The sequence below is a fragment of the Notechis scutatus genome, chromosome 3 (assembly GCF_049901735.1).
Source record: "Notechis scutatus isolate UNSWTSFEM ecotype Mainland chromosome 3, rNotScu1.2, whole genome shotgun sequence".
Lineage (NCBI taxonomy): Eukaryota > Metazoa > Chordata > Lepidosauria > Squamata > Elapidae > Notechis > Notechis scutatus.
Window position 1 is genome coordinate 79,561,199 of NC_142011.1, and position 27,542 is coordinate 79,588,740.

Consider the following 27,542-nt stretch of genomic DNA (forward strand, 5'->3'; position numbering starts at 1 on the left):
AACCAGGCTCAAATCACCCTGTTTTAGACACATTATCTGAACACCCACCTTTCTATAAAGGTAAAGGTTCCCCTTGCTAGTCGTTTCCTGCTCTAGGGGGCAGCGCTAATCTCCGTTACAAAGCCAAAGAGCCAGGGCTGTCTGAAGACGTCTCCATGGTCATGTGGCCGGCATGACTAAACTCCGAAGGCCTACCGAATGCTGTTACCTTCCCACCTAGGTGGGTCCCTATTTTTCTACTTGCATTTTTACATGCTTTTGAACGGCTAGATTGGCAGAAGCTGGAACAAGTAACGGGAGCTCACTCAGTTACATGGCACTAGGGGATTTGAACCGCTGACCTTTTTTAGCCACTGAGCCACCGCATCCCTCAGCTTTATCCCTATAGAAAGCTTTAATACTGGGAAGATGAAAGAAAGGATGACCAGCAGCAAGGTGGGTAGACTCAGTTATGGGGGCTTATGGGTGCCTCATTGGAAGAGAGAAAGGTTAGGGACAGATTATCATGAAGAAAATCTATGTGGTCACCAAGAGCCAATAATAACCGAAACGGCACAACAATTAATAGATCATCCTTAAAACCAGGGGTCCCCAACCACCGGGCCGCGGACCGGTCCCGGTCCGTGGATCACTTTGCACCGGGCCGCAAAGAAAAAAATAAAAAAAAAAATAAAAAAATGGCGGCTTTCTTCGCCTTCGGTGAATGCTACTGAGATCAGGGATCAAGGACACAAATGAAAGAAGGGGAGGGAGGAAGCAACCAAAGCCTGTCCTGCTCTCCGGCTCAGTGGCTTCGGTTTCCTCCCGCCTCGTTCCTCTCTCAGTCGCTCTCTCGCTCCTCCACCAGCCCAGGAAGAAACTGCTTCAAAGAAGCCGGCAGGGTGGCTTTTCCTGTCGGCGCAGCTCCCCCGAAGCGCCCGTTCACCCCCACCCCGCCGCCAATCAATCCAGTGCTCCGTTCTGCCTGCCTGCCTTCGTTTCTGGTGGTTTCGGAGCAGCTTCGGCTGAGAATAATAACTATTCGCCTCTTTTACTCAGCCGAAGCTGCTCCGAAACAACCAGAAACGAAGGCAGGCAGGCAGAACGGAGCACTGGATTGAACCGCGGGAGGTGGGGTGGGGGTGAACGGGCGCTTTGGAAGAGCTGCGCCGACAGGAAAAGCCACCCTGCCGGCTTCTTTGAAGCAGTTTCTTCCTGGGCTGGTGGAGGAGCGAGAGAGCGACTGAGAGAGGAACGAGGCAGACACCTGAGGGATGAGGCTGAGGGAGGGAGGGAGACACCTGAGGGATGGGGCTGAGGAAGGCAGGGCCAAGAGGTGGGGCTTCTCAGCCGTCCTGCAGGGACTTGTCCTGAGCCGCAGAGACAGCCGTGGGCCGCCACCACCCAGCGCTCAGTTTTGAAGGCGCTCCTCAGCCCGGCGCAGTTCCTGAATCTGCAGCTGAAACCCTCCGTTTTAAATGTCCCAATAGAAGAGAATATCTGTCGCTCAGGGTTGCAATGAGGAGGCATTGGCACTCCCTGAACTTGGTGGTTTGCTGGCAGACGTTTTATTACCCAACTAGGTAACAACATCAGATGTTATCTAGTCAGGCAATGAAACGTCTGCAAGCAAACCACCAAACTCGGACTCCCCCCCCACCCTTGAAAAAGTGTTTCTGCGTGAAACTGGTCCCTGGTACAAAATAGGTTGGAGACCACTGCTTAAAACCATTCCCAAAGCAGCGAAAAGTATAACTCCCAACATCAGGGCTCATTTCCCATGCAACAGAAATTCAGATACAGAAAAACCCGAATTCCCTTTTAACATCCAGTTTCTTCTCTTCGTGATTTCGCACATGCGCAAATTATCTTCCAAGCCTGTTTTGTCAATTTTCGGCAAATATATGAGGTGTGCACGTGCACCTCTCGATCTTCTGGCTGGTAGTTTTTGTTTTGTTTTGGCGAGTTGCCTGAAAGACTGGATAAAAAATGGTTGTTGTAATTACAAACCAATATCGAGATAATATTATGCTAGGAGTGTTTGGTTAAATAAACTAAATAAATGTGTGTGTGTGTGTGTGTGTGTGTGTGAGAGAGAGAGAGAGAGAGAGAGAGAGAGAGAGAGAGAGAGAGAGAGAGTTTGTGCATGCGCAGTAGGCAAACGGCGGAACGATGGATAACCCGGAAGAGAACGAAGAGGTGAAAGATCAACTATAGAAGCGACGGCATGGCGGCCGGCTCTGAGGAGGGAAAGCCTATTCAGGGGCGACCTAATGCTGACGCAACGAGTGAGGTAGCTTATGGCGAGAAGGCTCATGGAAACCCCGCGGAACCCAACCAGGCCGCGTTCCCGCCGACTTTTAGCGTCTCCGAAATTAAGAACAAGCAGCGGCGCCACTTCATGTTCCTGCGCTGGAAGCAGCAGCAGAAGAAGGTACAAAGGAAGGGGTCGCAGAGCTTTGAGTCGCTTTCACGTTTAAGCACGATCTTGTTCATTAGTAAGGAGGGACGATGGTTGATAGTCGTATAATTAATTGGGAAGAGAGGGTAGAGGTTATTAAAATAAGAGAAATCGAGCCCTTCGACTCTTAAGTTGCTCGGTGGGGTCTCAGAGATTTATAAACAAATTGTTATCCTGATAAGAAAGAATTCGACATAGATATTTAGCACCCAGACTTAGAGTATAATGGGTTTTCTTCTGTATGGTGACATATGACTAATTTTTTTTATAACCTATCTAATTTCTTTTGTACAACTTCCTTACTCCTGCAGGAAAAATTAGCCCTTAAGAAAAAGAAGAAGAAGGAGCGGGAAGCCCTTGGAGATAAGGTAAAAAGGAGTGAGTGGCTGAGAAAGAGATACTTAATCAGATCAATTGTAACTTGCTCTGGCACTTCATTATGTTAGTGGGGTGGGGGGAGCCCGCAAACAACACAATTTCAGGTTTCCTGTGAATTGATTCATCTATTACTAAATGTTATGTATAACTATCATGATTGGTAATCAGTGATAGCCTTCTCTTCCACCTTTGTCTCTGTATGCTGTAATTATAAATTCCATTTTATGTTTGGTGATGTCAATTAGTTTTTCTTTTGAACGCAGTTATATCTTTCATTATCTGTAATGTAAAAGACAGATTTTTTTTCTAATCTACTTTCTTTAAGATATGAATGTTGCTCAATTTTTTTTTAATAAGACCAAAATCCAGCTTTTTGCAGCATTCTCTGGTTTACAGTATTCTTTGTGATGTCATGATTAGAATTGTAAGATTAACTGGTTGCAATATTGATTTCTTTAAAGGCATTAAAAATAGTGATACTTTTATTTTCAGTTCCTTTAATGATCCCTAACAAGGATTTTGTCCTTTTCAAGAACTTAATATTTGTACTGCACTACCACTCTGAAAGTTTGGCTACTAGTTGAGTAATCTGCTGTCTACCATTTATTTTGTTCTGTAATTCATACATCTTTCAGCTGATAGCTCAAATTGCCTACCTTTTTTCTAGCATTTTTGATGCTATTACTAAACTATATCAATATTCTTTAAATGGAATAGTTTTTCAATATGAAATTTATCAATTTCAGATTTCAACTTCTGTTTTATAGGCACCACCAAAACCAGAACCAAAAACCATTGAAAACCAGCGTGTATATGATGAAACCACAGTTGATCCAAATGATGAAGAGGTAGTTTTCTGTAAGCATTTTAAAGGAAACAAATGCCAGATAAATAAAGTCAATGAATTTGGATGCACATTTTCACCTTTCTGTAATATATTGTAACAGTCGGCAGGATGGTTATTTGAAGTTCATGCATCCATTTCTTCATTTAATTCTTCAGACTCTTCTTTCCAAAAACCTTTTGTCTGACATTTTTTCTATCTGAAACATTTCTTGCAAATGAGCCATATTTAAAATCTTGCATATGTAATTATAATTAGTTGATGTGGAAGTTGAGGAACTTGCTGACAGAAGATGCTGCCCTAGACAAATGTAAATTCCATTTTTTGAAATATCTCTAATAAGGTCTTGATGCAAGATTGTATTTAAGTCTAGGGGTTATACTGTACTTAGATATTGTAACAAGTACATTATAAATGATGACAGAGCTATTGATTTTTATTTTTATTAGATGGAGGGTTCTGATTCCTGCAAATTGACTATATCCCCTCAATTTCATAAAGGTATCATCATTATATATTCCCAGGTTACTTTAGATGACGCTACAGATGAATTTGCTCCTTACTTCAACAGGCAAACTGTTCCAAAAATTCTTATCACTACATCTGACAGACCTCGTGGGGTAAATTAACTTTTTAAGGTTGATAATTTGCTTTGATTAAGAATATATATATATATATATATATATATATATATATATATATATATATATATATATATATATATATACTTAAAATATGGATTGCGGAATATATTAGCTATAATATACTGTTTTGTAAAATAGATTGTGTGTGGGTAAGATACAATGAAAAGTAAACATTTAATAATTATATAGCAATCAGTCACCATTGCTTTAAATTGTCTGGATGCTGTATTATGGCCAAAATTGTTTGAGATAGTCATTGGTAAACTTATGAATTATGATATTAATTATACTTGAACTTTTTTCTGTTTTGGCAGAGAACTGTGAGATTCTGTGAACAGTTATCCACATGTATTCCAAATTCACATGTTTACTATAGAAGAGGACTGGCTTTAAAAAAGATTATTCCACAGTGTATTTCAAGGGATTTTACAGATTTGATTGTTATCAATGAAGATCGTAAAATACCAAGTATCCTTCAAGAACAGTATGTAGTGCTATTTGTATGCACATCTCTATTAGAGCAGCAAATTTACAGTTGGACTAGAAGGGAAGGGATTTAGTACTTGTTTTTGTATGGCATGTTTTATATGGCATGTTTATTAAAACTGAAGCTGGACATGAAGTACAAAGTACAAAAATTGTTTTACAGTATGGATTTTCTGGAAAATGTTTTCTGCATAAATTGCATTAATTATAATTCACATCTTTAATTATATCTTAACATACTTGAAATAGATGGGCTTGTATTAAGTCATTTGCCTGAAGGTCCAACTGCTCACTTTAGGATGAGCAGTGTTCGTTTACGAAAAGAAATAAAGGTGAGTTTACTCCAATAATCAATTTCTCTGCTTGTTAATGTTAATGTTAACATTTAATACAATGTTTTTATCATTTAACTTTTAGCGAAAAGGGAAAAATCCCACAGAACATCAGCCTGAAATAATCCTGAATAACTTTACAACACGATTGGGCCATTCCATTGGCCGCATGCTGGCTTCTCTCTTTCCTCATGATCCTCATTTTGTTGGCAGACAAGTAGCTACATTTCACAATCAGCGTGATTATGTCTTTTTCAGATTTCATAGGTAAGCAAGTATTTGAAATTTATACTAGAAGTGATTTTTGCATGACAGCTTTGTTAATGTTGTGTATTATCTTTAACAGATACATCTTCAAAAATGAGAAAAAAGTGGCCATTCAAGAACTAGGCCCACGTTTTACTCTAAAATTAAGGTCTCTTCAAAAAGGAACTTTTGACTCCAAGTTTGGGGAATATGAATGGATTCACAAGGTATTATCTCTCAACAAAGCATTGCATAATTTTATATACTGCTATTTGGCTAAATTTTGCAGTTAAAATAATTCCTTACAAATTTCTTATATGTGTGACCAATAGTGGATGCTGCTTGTAGGGCCTATATACATTATTCAGTGGAGATGAGTGGCAGTTGAAGGCTGTTTGATTTCCTCTTTGCAAGGTAATCTATTGTCAGCCCTCTCAAGTAAACCACATAGGAAACACAACTAGATGAACTGATTCTACTTTATTTTAAGATTACATTAACAGAACCTTTCTAATTCTGTTAGTGTACCACCAGTTTTACTTGATCAAGCAGGGCGGGCCCTTAAATGTCATTCTATGACCATTAAGTCATTGAGAGTTCCTGTATCTCGTCTGGTTGTTTTCTAGGCAGAAACTCTTCTCATTCTCCAAAGGCAATACATTCCATTCCAAGGTAGTCCTCGACTTAGGATGACAATTGGAATCAGAAATTTAGTTGCTAAGCAAGGTGGTCATTAAAAAAGTTGCATCCAGTTTTAGTCTTTTTTTTTTTTTTTTTGCTATGGTCATTAACATAGTTGTTAAGTGAATCCATCTTCCCCCATTGACACTGCTTGTTGGAAGCTGGCTGGGAAGGCCATAAATAGCAGTCACTGGACAACAGTACACTGCAACTGCCATAAACACATTTTGGTCCTGTGAGTTTGAGAATATTGCAATAGTTAATGTGAGAACCAGTCATGTCACTTTTTGCAGTGTCTTAACTTCAAACTGTCACTAAACAAATGGCTGTAAATCAAGTACTACCTAGAATTTTATTTGGTGGGCATTCAGTGAAATGTAATATTGACTAGCTGGCCTTCAGTCTGATCCAGTAGAATTATTCTCATGTTCTCACTACCTATTATTATAATTGAGATATGTTTAAATGCTTGACACATCAACATTTCCATAATGATTTCATTAATAAAAAGTCACTCAAAAATGGTAACCTTAGATACAATAATTGCATCTAAAGAATAGAATAATTTTGTTACCAGTATAAGTTATTTTTGGCACATGCCCCACCTATATTATAGACACTAGCCTTCAAAAATAGTTTTGTCGTGCCACAATGCAGTCAGATGTCAAAAGAAAAATATTCAAAATATAATTGAAAATGAACAGAGGGCAGAGTGCTGTGAATGTTCAGACGGCCTTTAATATAGTCAGAGAGCCTTGCCTATTTACAATAATACTGTTTTCAAGGGAGTATTGTATCCACACAGTGCATTTTAAAATTACTTATTTAAAATTATTTGGAAACATAAGGTTTCAAAAACAGGTTATCAAAAGCAGATCAAATAAATAAGAATTCTGTGTAAATATGCAAGCTGGTGTGGAGGGAGAGAGAAATGAAGCTTTTGCACTTACATACTAAAAAGATTTCTATTTGAGCTCAAGGCTTTAAGGTTGTCAGAAAACGGGAATATCCCTAGATGAAGGGGTGTTTAAGTCTGATGACTGCCTGTGTGCTTAAGATCATGTCCAATTAAATCTTTATTAACGGACGTTCTTGATTGGCAGTAAGAAGTGTAAAGATCCTAGGCTGACTTAAGCTTGTTGTGATATATTAACTTGTAATTACTTTCATTCCAGGCATGCCTTAAAAACCTTATAATTTGGTATTAGCTTATTGCTGCATAATCTGAATTGTATTACAGTAACTTACAAATATTTATATTTTTGTAGCAAACTATAATGAACATTGCTGTTTTTCAGCGCCGTGAAATGGACACAAGCCGAAGAAAATTTCATTTATAAGAATGAACAGAGAAATGCCATGTTTGTATTTCAACATCAACAAAAGCTTCCAGAATACCCTTGAAGATATTCAGGTTACACATGGAACACTCCACCCCTGTGAACATGGCCATGACCGTATTCTTTTCAGGACTGAAAATTCAGTTACTTTTTATAAATAATAGAAGACTTCAAGTAAGAGGAAAGAGACTGCATCAGCCACTATCTCCTTTTATTAAGAAGTCATGGATCCTTCTTAGAAATAATGCTTCGTAATTTAATTCTTTCATATCTTATTCTGAATTAAAGTATTATCTAGTTCTGGATCTTAAAATAAGGTTTTGTGTTGAACATATTATTTGCCAAAAATAAAACATTTTACATGTCAAATACTATTACCATATATTGGTAAGTATTCAAGCATAGTTGATTAATGTAGAAAAATAAGAATTTCAGATGTAGTGGCTATACAAACTATTGTTTATTTGACCTTCAGTAAGCTAAATGAGTGTTATTTTAAAATTAGATAAGGAACTGAAATATTCTGCCAAGTGCCTATACAAGGAATAAATGGGAAATCTTATTTTTTAAAGGGATAAAAAATTAGGTAATACCCCGGGTTTTTTGTCCATCTTAATGAAACTTGAGATAATGCCTGCCATCTATAATCACATGGCTTCCTTAAGGAGTGAAAGAAAATCAAAGTTCTCTTGAATGTAATCTGACCAATATTACTCAGTTCATATGCAATTCTAATCTACAGATTAATCTTAAATGCATTAATATTTGTTTACACACATGTAGGTACAACAAAGCCGTTTCTAGTTTGGACACAATGGTAAACTGTATACTCCCCATTTTTCACTAATTGACCCCCAAATATACAAAGAAAAAATATTTTATATATAACACTTCAGTTCCTCATCAACATCACAGAAATATCTGAAAAATACGGCTTGAAGCTTAACACTCAAAAAAACCAAGATCATGGTTGTCAGCAAACTACTCATTAATTTACCACTGATAACTTCGGAAGGAATACCCCATACCTCAAATCTAATTTACATGAAAGCTGGAATGTAACCACTTAAGTAAAAACAAGGATAAAGAAAGCTTGAACAGCATTCTTCAAAATGAAAAAGGTCTTCTGCAGTCATGACATAAGCCTAAGATTGAAAAACAGGCTTATCAGATGCTACATCTTTTCTATCCTGCTCTATACTTTTTTGTGCAGCTGTTGATAAAAATAGGATTGCCAACGTCTGATGATGGATATAGCACAAGAAGATATAAAACTGAACTATACTTTAAAAGTCACTGTTCAGATAGGTCAGAAAATTAAATCAATGGTCTCCACAGAATAATTGTTTCAGACTAATGTTATACTCAACTGAGCATCACCTCTGCACTTAATATAAACTGATAGCTTGGTTAACTCAGATCTTGCTTTCACCTGTCAGGCATGATAATTATGCACCTGTAAATAAGAAAAACTATATACAGCCAGTTATTTAAGATTATGCAGTTTGTTTTGAAACTATTTTAGAAATCTACACAATATTGTTCTATGTTATGTATTTAGTAATCAATTTTAATCTTTTGGTTTCTTTTTTGACTAATTTATGCCACTCTAGCTTGATGTAAAACAGAAAAGAAACAAAATTGTATTAGATTGGTAAATAGTGTATAACAAGGCATTTATTTATTTAGTTTTATAGAAGGATATTCACAATTTAGGATGCTTCTAGAGGCAAATACAGCTTACTCCAAATTAGTTATGACTACATAATAACTAAAGTAGAACAAGAACCATATTGACTGTAAACCATTAATTTGTTTAAAGATGGTATTGTTTTGGAAAAGCAGGAATATTTTTTACAAAATGCACTAACTTTTACATATTTTTAGAATAAGTGAAGCTTTGGATACACAATTCAGAGTATTAGGACAAGTTCAAATACTTTACACTAACATTCAAAATCATGTCAACTCTTTATTGCTTGAATATAAAATTGATTCCCTCAGGATAGAGTAATAGCAACTAGCATACAGCTTGTTAGAGAGGTAGATTTAAAGGGGTTTGAAACAATAGCAATTTTACAAGCTCAAAGTTGGCACATTAATACAAAGTTTCTGTACAGGTTCCAAGCCATCTTGTTTCATTTCCATATTCAACATAATCAGGTTCCAAGCCATCTTGTTTCATTTCCATATTCAACATAATCAGCTAGGAAAAGTTGTTAGATCTGCAAGAAATAGAATATACAAACTTGTTGAACAAAGTAAAGCATAACATTTAAATTGTATGTTACTTACATTCAAATGTTTAAACTTATGACAAAATTTTAATAGTTTGCAATACAATACAACAAATCAATATAAGCCACAGAAATCAGTTTCTGGCCATGTTCATTTAGAATGCAAGCTAACAGAAGTGAACATTACATTGTGGTTAAACTTATTTACTCCCTTTATTGGCTTCTAAACCAAGAGAGAGGACACTAAAACAGCACAGAATGGGGCTCCTAATTCCCCTTTCCCCTTTGTGTAGATGTGTATTTCAGATACAGAGATGGGGACAGAAAATGAGTTATTCCATGCTTTTTTACAGAAACACTCATTTTTACTTCACCAAGGAACAAATTAGAAGGGGAAGACAGTCCATATGGGAAAAATGGTCAAAGTACCAGCCAAAATGGTTTCTTTTCAGCAAACCAGAAATGCTTTCAGTTTGTTGGGTTGTCCAATACTACTTTAGGTCAGGATGAGCATACTTATGTCTTACATAGTGACCACATAATTTTTAAATTGCTGTTAACAAAATCCCATAAAGAGGCATTAACAGAATACCCTCATATGTAATTCCAATCTTTAAGAATATTCAGCAAGGGCTTATTTAAAAACATACAAACATGAGATTGTGCCACCTCCATTATTGTCCTATTCAGTAATAAGTGAATACTCAAATTCATATTTTTATATATTTGTTCAGTCCTCATGGGAGGAGTATTTCTTATTTAATTGGAAAGGGGAATATTAAGATAATCTCCAAGTAGATTTTGTATGATTGAGATGATTGCATATCAACAAAAACAGGATATCTCTATTCTAGTCATTGACCAAAACACAGTTTTGTAATAGGTTTACATGGAAAAAAGTAATTAGGAAAAAAAAAGGTAGCACTGAAATACAAGCCAAGATGTTATTCACTAAAGATTAAATTGTTAATTTACAAGCTAATTTGGTATAAAGAAAAAACTTTCAGTTAAAAATTGTATTCATATAAAATTATCCATTTAAAATATTATAAAGTATAACTATAATACACAATATTTTATAAAATTGCTGGATTATATCATTTGTTTCTAAGTAGATTTAGGTATAATAGTCACCTTTCATTATGTTTCCCAATAATGTAAAGTCTGAAATAAATTGTCAGAGTTTTAAAGATATGTGAGAAAAAATAGACCATAGGATATGTTTGGTCTGCCAGGAAACTTAGAAGTAGAGGTCAATAGAGGTGACAAAATACCATCCAGAAAACTATTAACTGATGGCATAAAAGGACAATTAAAGAAAACCAATGAATCATGAAATTCAAAATGGGCACATTGTATAAAAACCACTACCAGGGTTCAAATTGCCCATAATCCTGGACTTACAATGGCAATTGGGACTGAAATTTCCATTGCTAAGTGATGTTGGAGAACACAATTGCATCAGTTAATGATGGCAATCTCTGCAGTCCAGTTTGCTATGGTTAACTGAATCCCACAGTGGTTAGCTGAGGCAAATACCTCTTGACTTCCCACAGCTAAGTCAGTGGACCTACAAGACCAACTAGGCCATCAGGCAGATAAATGGATACCGCTGATGGGGGAAGGTCGGAGGGGGCACATAAGGGGACAAACGACAGACACAATGCAGATCAAGGAAGATGGGACTAGGCTATGTGTGAGAGGTACAGGTTGGGAAGGGTGCATGGAAGTGTTTTGTGAGTTGGACAGGAAGCACAAAAGCACAGGTCAGGCAGAATGCAAAGAGTGAACAAGATGCAGCATGGGTTGGGAAATGTGGAAGGACGTGAACAAGTGGTCAACGCAAGCAGAGGGGCTGAGGGAGGATGTGCAAATGGAGGAGGCTGACCTCAATGACTTGTGACCTTCCCTGTCGCCTTCCCCATTGTCTTTCTGGGGAAGCTGACAGTAACGGTTGCAAATGACAATCACATTATTGCAGGGAGCTCCAACTGCTCCTGCTTCAGTGTGAATCTGTTACAGTGTATCCATATTACAATCCCATGATAATGGAAACACCAAGAGCCAAATGTCCAAGAACCTGGTCATAACTACCATTTCTTCAGTGCCATCATCAAAGTTATGATTCTAAACAAATAGTCATAGTCAAGGACTACTTATATTCAATTTCTATAAGAGATCAGGTGAAGGCACCTAGCCAAGCCTGATGGATGCTTAAACAGTTAAACCTGGATACCACCTGATTGGGAAACCAGCAGGAAATCCCAGGGTTTTAGACTAGATTAGGGGGAAAAACTTCCTAGTAGAATATGATTTCCAACTACTTATTATAAAATATTACAGGTATTTGGTATGTAGTTATTGCAAACCAGGAACATTCAGGATTCTTTACCTCTTTAAATAAGAATGAACTTTGTTGTGAAAGACTGTATTTCAGTATTCAAAATTGTAATAAATTGTGAAATACTGGTCATGTATCATTCAATAAAAATGATATTTTGTTAACTACAAATTTAAGTAAAAACTTATGATACAATCTGATACTTATAAGGAAGTAAGTGCTGAATAAAGAGGGACTTACTTCCCAGAAGTCCTGTATAAAATCAGCTTACAGGAAACATTTGACATATTTTGAAGGATAAGTCATGAACTACTAAACCTGAGGACAAGGGTAGCAACCTTTGGATGGCTAGAAAGACCAACACTTAATGCCTTTTAGGAGACACATAAATCAGACTATGATTCTCTAGGTTTTAAGGAGATGTGGGGAAATTTTTTAAAAAAAAATACGCCTCTCTACTTATTTTGTGTTTATTTCCTGTTTCCAGAAACAGAATTTCTGATTACTTTTACAACTATGACCAAGCAACAATGTGTGTAAGGTTACAAAGGGGGAAAAAGTCCAGAGGTCACTACCCCTGCTTTAGGGAAAGTGAAGTCATAGTTAACTTTATAAAGCTTTACAAGAGAAAGATTCTAGTGGCTCACCAAATCAGAGAAAAGAACAGACTTTCTGTGGTCTGAATGGATTTGTACTTGATGAAACTCCTGTTAATAAAGGATCATGATGTGCATTTTGAAGGCAAAACTGCTTCAGATCAGCTGCAGCTTGTGAAACCTATGAACAGAAAATCACATTTACACAATGTAATAATTGATTTTAATATAATAACAAATGATGAAACTGCTCAGACATCAAAAAAGTGACAATGACTATACAGGTGTGCCTTAACTTATAACCAATAATTTAATACCATTCAAAGTTACAACTGACCTACCTAGAGCTACTTACAATTTTTGCAGTTACAGCAGCTGCAGACACAGTCATGTATCACATTTTGAGCCAAACTTGACAATCGTTTGCAGTATCTTGGGATCATGTGATCAAAATTTGCTTTTTGCCAGTTTCTCATGTTTATTTCCAGATACTGGCAAAAAATGCTGATTGGGAAAAATGGATTCAGTTAACTCAAGAGGTGTCAAATTCAAGGCTCTTGGGCCAGCCCGGAAATAGCAAAGGACTGGGCCGCAGTGCCTCTGGCAGCCAAAACAGGGCATGGGAGGCTGCGCATGGCCCTCCTGTGCCCCGTTTTGGGCCTGGATGGCTTCCTATAGCTCTGGCAACCAAAACAGAGCACAGGAGAGCCACACGTTCCTGTGCCACATTTTAACCAGCAGTGTTGCATGAAGCATCTTCCCCATCTCCAACACCCTCCTCACTGGCCTGCTCATGGAGGACAACTACAATGCTGAAATCCAGTTTGACACCCAAGTTAACCGCTGTGTTTGCTTAACAACTATAGAAGAATGATTAACTTCAAATCTACACGATATCTCAATTTATGACTGCAACAACTTATGACTCAAATTCCAGGCTCAATTATGATCATAAGTCAAAGACTATATGTACAGTAGATTAATTACAAAATTGTCCAAAATTATCCCATTAACAGTATATAAGAACATTTGGGATTGTCAAATTCATACCCTATCTTCATACAAAAACATCTTCACAACCAGACCATGTTTATCGTCAATGGCAGGAATCCCCCAAAATCTCATAAGATTCCTGCTAATTGATATAACTTCCAGATTCAGCCTTTTAAAATCACCAGCTTTTAAATAACGTCTTTTACAGTTGCAGGTGTTGTATGTCATTTCCTGACTATCCCAAAGTAATAATCAGAGACTGCAATATTTGTTCCAGAACATATTGTTCTCGATAGAACATCAAATGAAAATTTAGTCAGTTTACTAAAGTATATTAAAAGTTCAGCTCAACAAGCTAACTTTCAATATTAAAAGCCATGTTTGGCTATTGTCAAATGTGACATTTTTTTGATCTTCAGAATTCTTGTAAAGGAATTGAAGGGTCTCAGGTGCTTAAGTCTCAGGTGTGTTAGCAAGTAGTATTATTTTATTATGAACCTTCTTGATTAATGAAGAAAGCAAATGTGTTACAATTCAGGTTTTGAGGGCAAGCTGCATTATTACAATCGTTTCTAATTAATGAAGAATGTTCTGATTTAGGTTTGAAAAACAAAACCCAGCAAAGAATTCTTCCTTCCGAAAGCTTTTCCTAACTCACTCCCCATTTTGCAACAAGGGTGGAGTCCCAAGTTGTGTTTGCCAGATGGCATTTATTCTTTTCTTTTCTTCTGAAGAGTAAAGCTCCAGATCAAGATGACAAATTGCGTCCTTTCCTTCACAGCGATCCCAAACCTAAACGGGGAAACCCTATAAACGAACCCGCAAAAGGATCAGAATCAGCAAAACTTGATCCAAGCGGAAAACGGGACTATGCGACAGGGACCCACTTCGGCAACACGGTGCCCTCACTCCAACTCCCACAGCTTGGGGGAAAATACGATTTGGGGGGGGGGGAGGGTGTCCATACATCATAAAATGTGTTTATGATAAAATCCAAGAGCAGCCGGGCTAAATTTGCCTTGGCAGGGAGGGGCCGCACACACTGTGGCTTAAACCGGAGTTAAATTGTACGGCATTTCATAGGCCAGTGTTTCTTCAACTTTTATCTCTAGGGATCCTTTCCCACCTTTAAAAATTATGGAGAAACCCAAAGAGCTTTTGTTTGCGTGGATTAGTTTTAATGTATTAAACTTTAAACTGGCGCATTTACTTCCCTTAAGTTGCCCGATTTTTGAAACTAAATTGACGAATAATTTCGATTTCGCGGACGCCTCTAAGAGGGTCCCTCATGAATCCCTAGCCTAGGGTCACCCTTTAAAGAAGTACTTTAAAAGAAAAGGCACTCTGTACAAGCCCCGGGGCACTCTTCCTCAGGTCTCCTCAGGCCCGAGAAAGGAAGTAAAAGTCTCGGAGGCGGCTCCGCGACCGAGTGCCCACGCAGCATCCTCCCTGAGGTGCGCTAATGGCGGCCGAGGCTTTCCGACGGACGGGCGGCCTGGTCTCCGCCCCACTGCGGGGCTCACCTTCACGCGGCTCACGCTGGCCTCGAGCCGCAGCTGTTGCACTACTTTCTTCATAGCGGCGACGTTGGAGGCGCCGGACATGGCCCCCTCCCTCAATTTCAACTCCGCGCGACGTCGAAACCGTTAAAAGCGCTGCTGATGGCAAACGGGCGGGTCGCTGTGGGGGGAGTTGGCGGGTGAGTGGAGGGGGTTTCTCGGAACTTTCGGACAAGTTTCCGGCGCTTGGAAAACTCCTCCGCCCATAGACTCTCGAGAGCGGGGTGGGGGGTGAGAGGAAAAGAGACTCGTGCGCAGCGCGCGTTGGCGGGTTCCTGCGCAAACTCGTCCCCGCGCTCCCCACCCTACCCCGAAGCGGAAGTCAAAGTTGCCCATTGGAAACTTAAGTTTGAGAAGCTTGAACGGGGCGGGGCTTCGAGTCCCGTCTGGAAAGGCGGAAAAAAAAAGAGCGGAGTCGGTCGCGTCTTTGCTGGTCGTGGGACGCGGCTGCGCGATGCTCTTTCTTCGGCTTTCTCGCTAGTAACTTTGGAGCGTCCTCGGTCATGAAGGCGTGTTTTGTACTGCCAGAATTGGGGAGGGGGAGCGAACTGCTGAAAAAAAAATTGCATGGAGTCGGCTATCTTTATATTACGTCGCTAATGTTGGCTGGTGGGCGAGCCTGTAAATTCGTCCACATTCAAGCAACAACACTATATATTTAAAATTGGCGTGTGGATTCTCTCCCCAGCCTCTTTGGCAGTCAGTGCAAACAACCAGCTGGATATTCTATTTGCCTGCCAATTAGATGGCACAAGGCTGGTTTTGTGTGTGTGTGCAATCGAGTGAGCGCGTCTCAAAAGCGGTGCAAAAATTGGGAGGCTTGGGACGGGAAAATTACCAATCGGTCACCGATAACCTGCGAACGGCTGCATTTGTAGGTTTGTTCTAAACTTCCACTTTTCAGAACTACAGACATCCACGCAGCCGGGAGGGAGGGGAGATGCAAGATTAGGTGGCTAGCTCCGCTGCCACTGCAAATATTGTCTGTAATTGTTTTATTATAATCTCTGCACTTTCATTTCCAACGGGCCCGCGCTGTTAAGTCTGTTCTGCAATGGAAAAACAAGGTTTTCCCGAATGAAATACTTAAATTAATGTTTGATCTGTAACCCAGAGGCGAGGCGGAGAGCCCGCTGGGTAACGATTCACTTTTTCTTCCCCTTGCCACCCGTCGCAGCAGTGGCCGCGCATAGCTGAGATTCACCGTGAAACGGGACCTCCTTGTTTAATTTTCCCACCCCGTTCTTTTTTTTTTTTTTTTGTCTCCCGCCACTTTCAACGGCTCTCGGGCACGAGCAGAGTGAAGCGAAGATACAAGCCAACTTCCTGTTACGTGGGAAGCCGTCATGCTACCCTAATGGGTGAACGGCGGTTGTGAGGCCGGCTTTTAGAGGAGGAGGTTTGGACTCTTCTTCGAAGTCATCGAGATGGAGTTTAAAGGCAATAAGCTAATAGATAAGAATCCTACATCGTTCCACACCTTGTAACACTTAGGGTCAAAACCAGATATTACTAAACCACAATCTAGCTCAGCATGGTGGAAGACTGCCCAAGGTTTGGGGGAAGGTTTTGCTACACATACCTCAATAAGGAGTAACTTCAAGAAATAAACTTCGTTTTCCTCTTCCTTTCTTCAGGTTCTTTTTTTTTTTAGTGCAAATTGCTTAAACTTTTACCAATTCAACCACAACCCTACCTCAACCCATCCACCATCACCCAAGACTAGGCGCACGCCCCAACTACCTCAATTCCAACTACTGCCGGCCTTAAATGCAAACTACTCAATGCAAGAAGCCTCGTGAATAAAATACCTGAATTTCTCTTCCTCCTAAATATGGCTAACTTCGACATTATATTTGTCTGTGAAACATGGCTCAATGCATCTCTCCCGACTCCATTACCACAGTAAGAGACTATCATGTTTACAGATCAGATCGTGAAAATCGTCGAGGAGGTGGAGTTGCTATATTCTATAAAAATCCTTACATCTAAAAAATATCCAAGTTACCCAGGAGTTTGCCCTTCCTGAAACCATCATCTGTGAACTATCCTCAAATATCACAATTCGATTCTTACTATGTTACAGAGCACCTGATTATGACATCGAACATGTAAACAAGCTAAATACATTACTAACATGGGCTGCATCCTGCCCATACCCTTTTATCCTTCTTGGTGATTTCAATCTACCTCATATTAACTGGACCCTAAATGATTGTACAACTGAAATCATACACACAACCTTCTACAATGCTATTACAAATCTGGGACTGGAACAACTAGTAACCAACAACACTAGACTAAACAACTGCCTCGATCTCATCTTCTGCAACAGTTTGAACCTAATCTACAGAATACAATCTAAAGAACCCTTTTCCAGTAGTGACCACAATATGATCGACTTTTGTCTCAACATACATCCACACAAAAATCACCACAATGATGTAATCCCCTATTGTAACTTCAAAAAGGCAACTATGATCTTATAGACAACGATCTCTCATCCCTTGATTGGCAATCTCTATTCACTGGATGCAATACCGTTGAAGACCATTATAACATATTTTTACTTGAAGTCAAAAGAGTCATCAAACTATATGTACCAACAACAACTCCCAAAACAAAACAAAAAGCAGATTACCCATATCAATAAGGAAACTTCAATCCAAAAGAGATCACTCTGGCGGAAAAACAAATCTGGTCACGTTGCCAATTTCAAAAACCGATACAAAAATCTATGCCACCAGATAAAGACCGAATGCACCAATTATCACATTAAACAAGAGGAAAACCTTCTAAGCACCAATTCCACCCGCGCTTTTTACAATTTTGTAAACAACAAACTAAAAGACTCAAGGTCCATCCCTCCCTTGATAGGACCTGATGGTAAAGACTGCAACGACGACACCATTAAAGCCAACATCTTTAACACATTCTTCGGCTCAGTATTTGTAAACAGCAATGGATCATGCCCAATATTTCCTAGCCGTACCACAGATAACAACAATGATCTAATACATATCGATTTCACAGAAGACAATGTTGAAAAAGCAATACGCAACCTAAAACCATCTCTATCTATTGGACCGGATGGAATATGTGCCTACTTCTTAAGAAAGCTATCCACTGCCATAGCCAAACCTCTAAGCATAATCTTTGAAAAATCTTTCAGAACCAGCTCCTTGCCTAACCTATGGTCACAAGCCACAGTCATCCCCATCTTCAAAAAGGGAGACCCAAGCCTAGTTGAAAACTACAGGCCAATCTCCTTATGCTGCGTCACCTGTAAAGTCATGGAATCAATTATTAACCAATCCATCATCCTTCACTTAGAGACAAATAACCTACTCTCCAGTAAACAATTTGGTTTCAGGAAAAAACTATCCTGTAATCTGCAACTCTTACACTGCAAAAACATATGGACGACACAACTCGACCAGGGCAAAACAATAGACGCAATCTACATAGACTTCTGTAAAGCCTTTGATTCAGTGGTACACGACAAACTACTCCTAAAAATAAAATCCTATGGTATCTCTGGACAACTGAATAACTGGATATAGAAGCATTCCTGTCAAACAGACAACAAATGGTCAAAATCGGGAGCGTCCTATCAAATCCAGTACCTGTCAATAGTGGTGTTCCCCAAGGCAGTGTTCTAGGACCAACTCTCTTCATACTCTACATAAACGACCTCTGTGATCATATTAAGAGCAATTGCGTTCTCTTCGCTGATGATGTAAAGCTGTTCAATACCACAGACAATACTGCTACCCTACAAAAGATCTTGACTATGTATCCGAATGGTCAAACAAATGGCAACTTCAAATCTCAACAAATAAATGCTCTGTCTTACATATTGGCAAAAAAATCAGAAAATAAAATACAAGCTGAATAGTCAAGATCTTGTTGATGACCCAAGCTCTGTAAAGGACCTTGGAATACTCACCTCTAATGATCTAAGTGCTAGAGCACACTGCAACTACATAGCCAAAAAGGCATTAAGAGTTGTTAACCTAATCCTACGTAGCTTTTTCTCTGGTAATATCACACTACTAACCAGAGCATACAAAACATTTGCTAGACCAATACTCGAATACAGTTCATCAGTCTGGAACCCACACTACGTATCTGATATTAGCACAATTGAGAAAGTCCAGAAATATTTCACAAGAAGAGTTCTCCACTCCTCTACTCGCTGTAGAATACCTTATGCCACCAGACTTGAAATTCTAGAACTAGAAAACCTTGAATTACGCCGTCTTCGGTCTGACTTAAGCATAGTATACAAAATCATACATTGCAATGTCCTACCTGTCAATGAATACTTCAGCTTCAACCATAACAACACAAGAGCACACAATAGATACAAACTCAAAGTAAACCGCACCAAACTTGATTGCAGGAAATACGACTTCAGCAATAGAGTGGTCAATGTCTGGAATACTCTACCCGACTCTGTAGTTTCTTCCCCAAACCCCAAAAACTTTAACCTTAGACTGTCTACTATTGACCTCACCCCTTTCCTAAGAGGTCTGTAGGGGCGTGCATAAGCGCACCAACGTGCCTACCGTCCCTGTCCTATTGTTTCTCTTATTCTTTTATTTTTCTTATATGTAACCATTTCATGTATTCACAACTATGTATACATTTATACTTATTATCTTGTAAACAATTGGCAAATCAAATAAATAAATAAAATAAATAAATAAATAAATTTCAGTTTAAAAGAATTCATGAATGCCAAGGCTATGATTTATTTCCCTTCCATTGGTCAGTATAATCTTGTACACATTTATGTGAAAGCAAACCCCTTGTGCACTTTTTTAAACCCCAGACGTTTAAGGTTAAGTGGCAGTTTTAACAATAGCCTCACTTGAGCTGAAATCAAGTCCTTCCTGCTACTATTCATTATAGTACCAACAATACATCTCTGGATTTACTGAGAGAACAGCTCAACAATTATTTAACTGACAGAAATGGCAATAACAAAAATATTTCACAATAGTATTATTAAACATTTCCACTGCCCTAAATTGAAATGAAAATGTGTGTGTGACCAGAAGTGTATTATGTCAATAGATTGTGAGCTTCATTCAGTTCAGGCTTTAAACAAATTTTAGCATGATTCACAAAACATTACTAATTAATAATGAAGTTGGCTTTGGCTTACTGAATTGCATGAATGTTGCTATGTTGCTTGTAAATACAATTAGAAGCTGAAGTGTATTGTGCAACCCTAGGTAACTTGAGATTTAATCAGAAGATTATAGTTAATCTACAACTAGCACAGCACATCTAGCCTGTGTATCATTTCATAAGAAGACCCACACCAAACTGATTAATTGAATATTTTGGTTCTTCATGTACCAGTCATGGCTGTGAAAAGCCTACAAGCTGGGAATGGATGTGGTTGAATTCTTGTACTTGTATTCCTTAACTACTTTTATTGAGAATTCTGGTATGAGATGTAATATGTGTTATGAAGTCAGTGTTCTCTTAGTGATTACATATATTTCCTCCATATTAACCTATTCTTAAACTTGTCTTTTAAGTCTGCTAAATGTACACTAATTGCCACTGTAACTATGTCTTATCAACTTTGCTTGGTTGTCCTCTTTCACCTTTCCCAGCATTACAGCCTTCTCTAAATTAAGTCTTTACATGTCTTATCACTTGGACCTTCAGTGAGAACTCAGTTAATTTGTTTGATGAGGCACTGAATTCTTTTCTAGGCTGTTCTCAGTGTTCTCAGGAATCTTTTCAAACACCAAAATCCAAATGCATCAATACTCTTTATCCTGTTCTTCTGCCTTGTGTCACTTAGTTGCTTCTGTATGATATTCTTTGGAGTTTCAATGACTAATTTCATTTTCCATATAGTGTTCTAATCTACATTGGATGTAATCTACATTCTGCTTACTGAACATTATGGATATCATCTTGAGCAGTAAAAAATTAGTGCGTTATAAATCAACAAATAAATAATAGCCATTGTTAACATCTCTCAGGAATGGTCCAGATAGTAGCCAATTTGAAGTTTGAATATTTGCCTTACTACCAAGTTCTATACCCGCTTCAAACCGTTTATCGCCTCATCCCTGAAGCATGCAGCACCAGTGAGTAAGAAATTGTCTCCCTTGTTATCTGGTATTCCTTTTTGGTTTATGATTTGAGAAAGTAGATTGAATGCTCTTTAGGATGCCCTGCTACAGGGAGGCAGAATTGTTGCCCCTCTTGGCTTTTTCAAGCATTTGGAGGGGGGATAATTCCTATATTTGAGAAATTATTAGGACCTTATAGGAGAAGCCACTGCTGATAGTTTTAAAAGAGGCTTTGGTACGCTCCCTCATTAAAAGACATTCTAGAATCTAGATCAGGAGAGATTAGACAACTACTTCCTGGTCTCCTCACTTCTTTACTAACAAATGTTTTTGAGACAATGAGGACAAATCAACTGCAAAGCATACTAAATGAAACAGATTTTCTGGACCCTTGTCAGTCAGAGCATGGGACAGATAGTTTTGTTTGATCCAGTATATAATTGATGGGATAATATGCCTCTCTTTAGTTCTTTTAGATCTTTCTGTGGCCTTTATTGTTAGTGACCTTGGTACACTTCTTGACAGTAATTGGGAATTGGTGGTACTGTTGTGCAGTGGTTCTGCTTCTAAAATGAATGGTTCTACTTGATAAGAGAGGAAAAGTTGATTTGGTGGCTCTACAAGTAGTATTTATTACACCTTTACTTTGAAACCTGCCCTGGCTTCCACCATAGACTTCTAAAGTGCTGGTTTTAACCTATAAGACCCAAGGTTTAGCACCAAGTTATTTTTCAGGACTGCATTTGCCCACTAGAATTGGCCTCATTAATTCAGTCTTGCTGGGTAAACGGTAGATTCCCATTTTCATGTGATGAGGGAGGCTGGACTTAGAATTGCCACTGTGATTTTCCCAATGGCAGCACTAGTCCTCAAATTGGTTGAAAAGAGAGGCCTTCCAGAGAGAGTTTGGGATTTTGGTTTACTGCATATGTTTTTAGTAGTATATATATACGTATATCTCAATACTGACCATGATATTTTAATTATTATTGTATTCCTGAAATCTATTGTGGGAAACCCCTCTCCCAGAAGATTGAAATATTTTGGTAAATATTAAAAAATGTAGAATATTGTATTTCCCTAAAGGAGAAAAGGAGGAACATGTTTTTAGAGACAGAAAGCTGCCCCCAGGCTTTCTTAATAGCCCACAGCAGATGCCAGCACTTAAGGAGATAAAGAGCTTATTGAAAGAGGAAACCAAATATCTAGATGGCTCCATTCATAAGCAAAGCAAATAGTGCAGGCAGAAACCCATTCAAGACAGGATATATTGAAACTTTCCAGCAAAGTTTGACAGCTAACAAAAGCAGAAAGATAGGATTAGAACAAGCAGCCCCTCACCCAAGATCCAACACAGGATAAAAGCTATTAGCCAAAATAGAAATTGCCCAATACCCTTTTAGAAACCCAAAGCCCATATTGCACAAATCCCAAACTTCAAAGTTACAGAAACTATAAAGATCAGCCATTTGTTCAGCTGATCCAGAACTGCATGTTGTCTTTGTGTGTGGTTCTGTTCATCAATAATTTTTCTTTCCAATCAGCCTCCATATTGTTTCCAGCGTCTTTCTCCCAGCTTGGAACTGAACCAGATGGATTTTCCTTCCAACACTGCTAAGAGTTCTGCAAGATTTTGTTCGGGAATTAAATAAATACATACTGATCATGCTGTAATGAACCAGAATATTGTGTTTAAGATTGGTTGGTATTCATTTCTGTTTGGTCAAGTATACAGTCTAAGGGAGATAGGTCCATTTTAGTCAATGTGAATTAAACTAGATATAATTACTGCTGGTATTGAAGGGAAAGAACAGAAAACAAGCAGTGAGACCCTTCATTCTTCATAGTGCTGAGTAAATATTTACATGGAGTTATGATCAAGACTTTTCATTCCCTAGTGCACTGCCCAGGTTATGGAATACTTTTTGAAACACACAACTTGATAGTACAAGTATAGCAGATTTGGATTACTGCAGCAAATCACATGTGCATAGTGCTAGCTAGGTACTTCATCATGTTACTAAGGTGATTTTACTTACACAGGGAGTGGCCACCTCAAAGGTGGTTCAGTTCCTACATTAGCAAGTGTTCGGCTCCTTTCAGTTAACAAGAAGCAAAAGTTTTTTCTGCCCTGAAGCTGTCCCTATTTTATATCCAAATTTTCAGGATATGGAAACAATTCTGAAATGTGGAATATTGCAACATAAATACCTATAGGATTTATCATTACAGTGTTAAACAATAGTTGGAATTCAATATGTGATTAAAAAAACGATATCCAGAATTCTGTATAAATCAGAAATCACATCAAGGAATATGCTGTCCAATCAAAACAGACCATGCACTTCAGAGGTAAGAGATAATGGATTGTAATAACCACTGATAAATCTTATGTATAGTGCAATGTTTTCTGTTGTTGGTTGATAAGAATAAATATATTAAAAAAACTTGTTAGATCTTTCAGCTTCTAATCCTTATTGTCAATAATGGAGTCACATATTAGCTAATTTTAAACTATAATATTTGAAAACATTATTAGGATTTTTATTTATGCTAACTATGGACAAAGGCAGTGATCAAGATTTTATGGTTTTTACTCAGATGATTACCACAATTTTCTTCCATTGAGATTGCAAGAATAATTAGTTTCATAGCTGTTTTTTTATTCGGCACCATTTTAACTTTAAGCATAGGGGCATGGTCCTGCAGTCAGAAATAATTCAATTAATATGGTTGCACCTGCTATTAGGTACACACAGGAATGATTGCAGTGCTCTTTGACTAATAGAGACAAAATGATATTAATAACAGAATCCCATAAGTGTCAGGTTCTCTAGTACCACACTGAACAGTTACCCTATTGCTGGGTTTGACCCAACACTAGTAGCAGTAATTATACAAATATACTAGAAAGAGGAATAGCTTCTCAGGAATGTCAAACCTGTGTTTTCCTAATTTAATATTAAAGAAATTATGCAGGAAAAGTATCATCTAGATAAGGAATAGAGATTGTATGATTGTTCTAATGTGATTGATCCACAATTTGCAATACCCCCTGCTAGCATGATCAGTGAAAGGATTCTTAGAATTGATGTTCATCAACACTTTGACCACAGATTTCTTATCCCTAATAATGGACCTGAATACAGGCAATAACATTTCTAGCGATACCAGTTTCAAGTCTAAGGAAAATACATATTTTTAAAGGATTGAATGGAAGAGTGGAGTTTCTTATCTGTTTCCCTGTGTCAACTTCTGAATGATATCAAAATACTAAAGTTATGATAATTTGCTTAAACAACAAAAAGACTATTTAGGAATGATTTATCTCAGAAACATCTGCACCTCCTTTACAGGACTATAATCACATCTGATCAGATGACAGTGGTATCACTCATTAGGAATGGGATGCAGTCCAGTCTCTTGGACTACTGTGTGATGTGTCTGCCACAGAGATAATTCTGAAATTTCAGCTAGACCAACATGCAGCAGTTACTATTAATTGCTTGTACTGCTTCAGGAGTATATAAGCAGTGCTTTTAAATCAGCATCTTTGATTGCTGGTAAGAATCTACATCAGGGCTGTGAAACTTACGGGCTGGATGCATCACGCACTGGCCATGCCCATGCTTGGTTTAGCAAAGGGGAAAATCCCAATATGTCACATGGTAATGTGAGTTTGATACCCCTGATCTACATGAAAGATAGTGGTTCTGAAGTTGAAACCATTGCACAGTTTGTACCTGGGAAACCCGAAGGATAAAATAAATTATCAATTATTAATAGTTTTTTTATTCCCTACACCTGCGGAACTTCATACCATTAGGAAAGTTGCTAAGAAATCAGTCAGAACCAATTGGGATGCTTTTTCCTTGTCAGTTTTCTGGCATGAAGCAAAATATAAACTGAATTTAGGTAGGCAAATTGAGATACTCCAGAAAGATTAAACTGGACCTTGAACATCAACAAAATTACAGCACTTTGTCCAAAAATGGAATATAGGGACAATGGCTAGGAATGATGCAACTTGACAGAGCTCAAGGAGGGATTAAAAAAAACAACATACCTCTGGAGTCCTTGGTGGTCTCTGAGCCTGGTTATTTCCTTGCACACATTTCATTACTCAATAAGGTGACAACATCAGTGTTAGTGAATATGAGGTTTCTTTCATCCCTGTCTATATATAGGTAGTAGCTTGCCCTACCACTTTCGGTGGGCATGTGCTTTTCTCAGTACTTGATTAAGGGTTTTGTTTTTGTTTGCTTGATTGGTGGTCCCTGCGTATATGGGTATTGGTCCCCGGAGGGGATGTGTTCTGGTCTTTTTTGTTTCCTTTGCTTTTTGTTATCTCTTTTGAACGACATATAAATGTAGTTTCTGTGTCTATTGATGGCTGGTTTGTCTTAGTGCCAAGCTTCCAAGGGATTCCCTAGCACTTTTGGATTTGGCTTGAAACTGTGGCTGAATCTGTCCAGGTGTTGAAAAATTAAATTTTTTAGTTTGTTTTCTGAGTATTACTTGATGTTCATGGATGTCCCCCTACTAATCTTCTCCCCATCTATCCTACAGAGTGGCTGTTGCAGTCCTTACTCTGTATGTTGTAAATGACTCCTGGTTTTTGTTCTTGGGCTGCTGGGTCTTTTGGTTTACTTAAGATATATTGGAAAGCTTTAGTTGGTTTATTATGGTGATGCTGTGTGGTTGTAATTAGTCTTGGTTGTTTCTGCCTATGGTAATGTCATCCTTTTCATAGCTTGTGTAGGTTGTGCTGGTCAGTCTACCAGGGTTAAGTAGTCAGACACTTTTTGATAAAGTTCTGTGGGTATCTATTTTGTTGGAAAGTGTTGATAAGTGGTCTATTCATATCATTCATCTTTTGCTTCTTTATAACCTAGAAAGACAAGGATCAAATAGGTCTCATCTTGTCTAATTTCAGGTTTAAATTATTCTTTCTAATTGGACAAAAGAGATCAAATATTCATCCAACCAAGTCTGTAAGCCTTATGACATCCAAATCAAAATAAATGCAAGTGATTCTAGTTCCAAATTGCTCACAAACAGTATCATCTCTAGACCATATTTTCATTTGCATATAAATGTTTATCTCTGTCAGAATAGCTTATTTGCTGTCAACCCAATATACATCTTTGTATACAATTTCAATAAATAATTCTTTTTTACAAGTTTTACAAGAAGTACACTTTTTATATGCAACTTGTTAAAAGTATTCATTTTTGCATATGATTTTTGGGCTGAGAGAAATATTTAAAAAGTAAATTCTAAAAATTACATGTCCATTTATGGCACGATGGATTGTATTCTCATAATTTGCACCATTTTGCCTAAGAGGAAATCATTGGCATATATTGTCAGATGTAAAATCCATTATTAAAATTGGCCATGCTAATTACTAAACAGTTTCTTTTTATATATTTTTAGCTTTTAGAGCTGCATGTATTTTATGTTCCAGAAGAAGTGTGGAATTTCAAATTGAATACTGTTTCTGTAGAAGTTATTAGCAAATTCTTTTCAGCTGGATTTATAAGGTGAGAATAATAATAGTGGGTGACTTTCTTCCAGTTACTCAGTCAGCTTTGTGCCTAAGGCAGCCTAGAACTCACAGTTTTCTGGTTTCTATTAGCACTTTAAACATTATACCAAACTGGTTTTCTATCTTATATCAAACCACAGAGACCATGTAAATTTAGTCTTAGAGTGTGCGGGACAGCTTTAAGCTAACAAGTATGCATCCAAAGAGTATTGTTATCTTATTATGCCCTACACGCTACTTTATATTTTATATATTCTTTTCATTATTTCAATAAAAGTGAACAAGACAATAAAATTGCGCTGTAATCCTGAATGCTGCTAAAAGTACTAATTGCATAGTATGTGTTAATATCTCAGTTCTAGCATTCAAGTGCCTCCTATATATATGTTTTATTCCCTTTATATTTCCACCTCTCTGAAACTAAATACTGCACAATATAAGCATTATCTCATATCCATTTTAATGCAACAATAAAATCTGATGTTCTAGGGTGTCACCTCATATGACACTGAAAACATTGAGAGAAAACTTTGGAGAGTACCTAGGTGAAGATGCAGTTATAGATAAGTATGTCTTTCTAAAATGCATTGGAGAGAAACTTGTGGTGGTAAGTACTTCATGTTTCTTGCTGATTATCCTACAGGATTATCAACATGTATGATCTAACCAAGAATCTCACCTAGAACAAAACTAATAATTTGATATTGGAGAAATGACTTTTGAATAACACTGTGTGACACAATGAATATACTCTGACATTTTATTAACCA

General features: G+C 37.9%; 3 protein-coding genes across 11 annotated transcripts in view; 2 read left to right on the top strand and 1 right to left on the bottom strand.

Annotated features, from left to right (window-relative positions):
• Positions 1 to 1,867: 1,867 nt before the first annotated feature.
• RPF1 (ribosome production factor 1 homolog) lies at positions 1,868 to 7,760 on the top strand. Its single transcript, XM_026678428.2, has 9 exons — positions 1,868 to 2,413; positions 2,752 to 2,808; positions 3,586 to 3,666; positions 4,187 to 4,282; positions 4,621 to 4,774; positions 5,042 to 5,124; positions 5,210 to 5,391; positions 5,471 to 5,597; positions 7,350 to 7,760. Exons 1-9 carry the CDS (start codon positions 2,207 to 2,209, stop codon positions 7,389 to 7,391), a joined length of 1,029 nt encoding a protein of 342 aa, XP_026534213.2. The 5' UTR covers positions 1,868 to 2,206; the 3' UTR covers positions 7,392 to 7,760.
• A 1,290-nt stretch (positions 7,761 to 9,050) lies between these two features.
• GNG5 (G protein subunit gamma 5) lies at positions 9,051 to 15,639 on the bottom strand. Of its 2 annotated transcripts, none has more exons than XM_026678427.2 (3): positions 15,082 to 15,639; positions 12,617 to 12,746; positions 9,051 to 9,616 (listed from the first exon to the last, which is right to left on the bottom strand). In XM_026678427.2, exons 1-2 carry the CDS (start codon positions 15,160 to 15,162, stop codon positions 12,621 to 12,623), a joined length of 207 nt encoding a protein of 68 aa, XP_026534212.1. In that variant the 5' UTR covers positions 15,163 to 15,639; the 3' UTR covers positions 9,051 to 9,616; positions 12,617 to 12,620. The 2 variants fall into 2 exon arrangements, with proteins under 2 accessions (XP_026534212.1, XP_087816676.1); XM_087960550.1 differs by having other exon boundaries at positions 9,051 to 9,554; positions 12,598 to 12,746.
• A 250-nt stretch (positions 15,640 to 15,889) lies between these two features.
• The window catches only part of SPATA1 (spermatogenesis associated 1), a 32,682-nt gene continuing 21,029 nt past the window's right edge, over positions 15,890 to 27,542 (top strand). For 2 of the 8 annotated variants that reach the window (XM_026678424.2, XM_087960546.1), the window contains exons 1-3: positions 22,094 to 23,573; positions 26,661 to 26,767; positions 27,262 to 27,379. In XM_026678424.2, the coding sequence (XP_026534209.2) occupies positions 23,538 to 23,573; positions 26,661 to 26,767; positions 27,262 to 27,379 (261 nt within the window). In that variant the 5' untranslated portion in view covers positions 22,094 to 23,537. Of the gene's footprint in view, positions 15,996 to 20,437; positions 21,237 to 22,093; positions 23,574 to 23,680; positions 24,785 to 26,660; positions 26,768 to 27,261; positions 27,380 to 27,542 lie in introns of those variants that run through there. The other 6 variants (XM_087960544.1, XM_087960542.1, XM_087960545.1 and 3 more) reach the window with 6 other exon arrangements.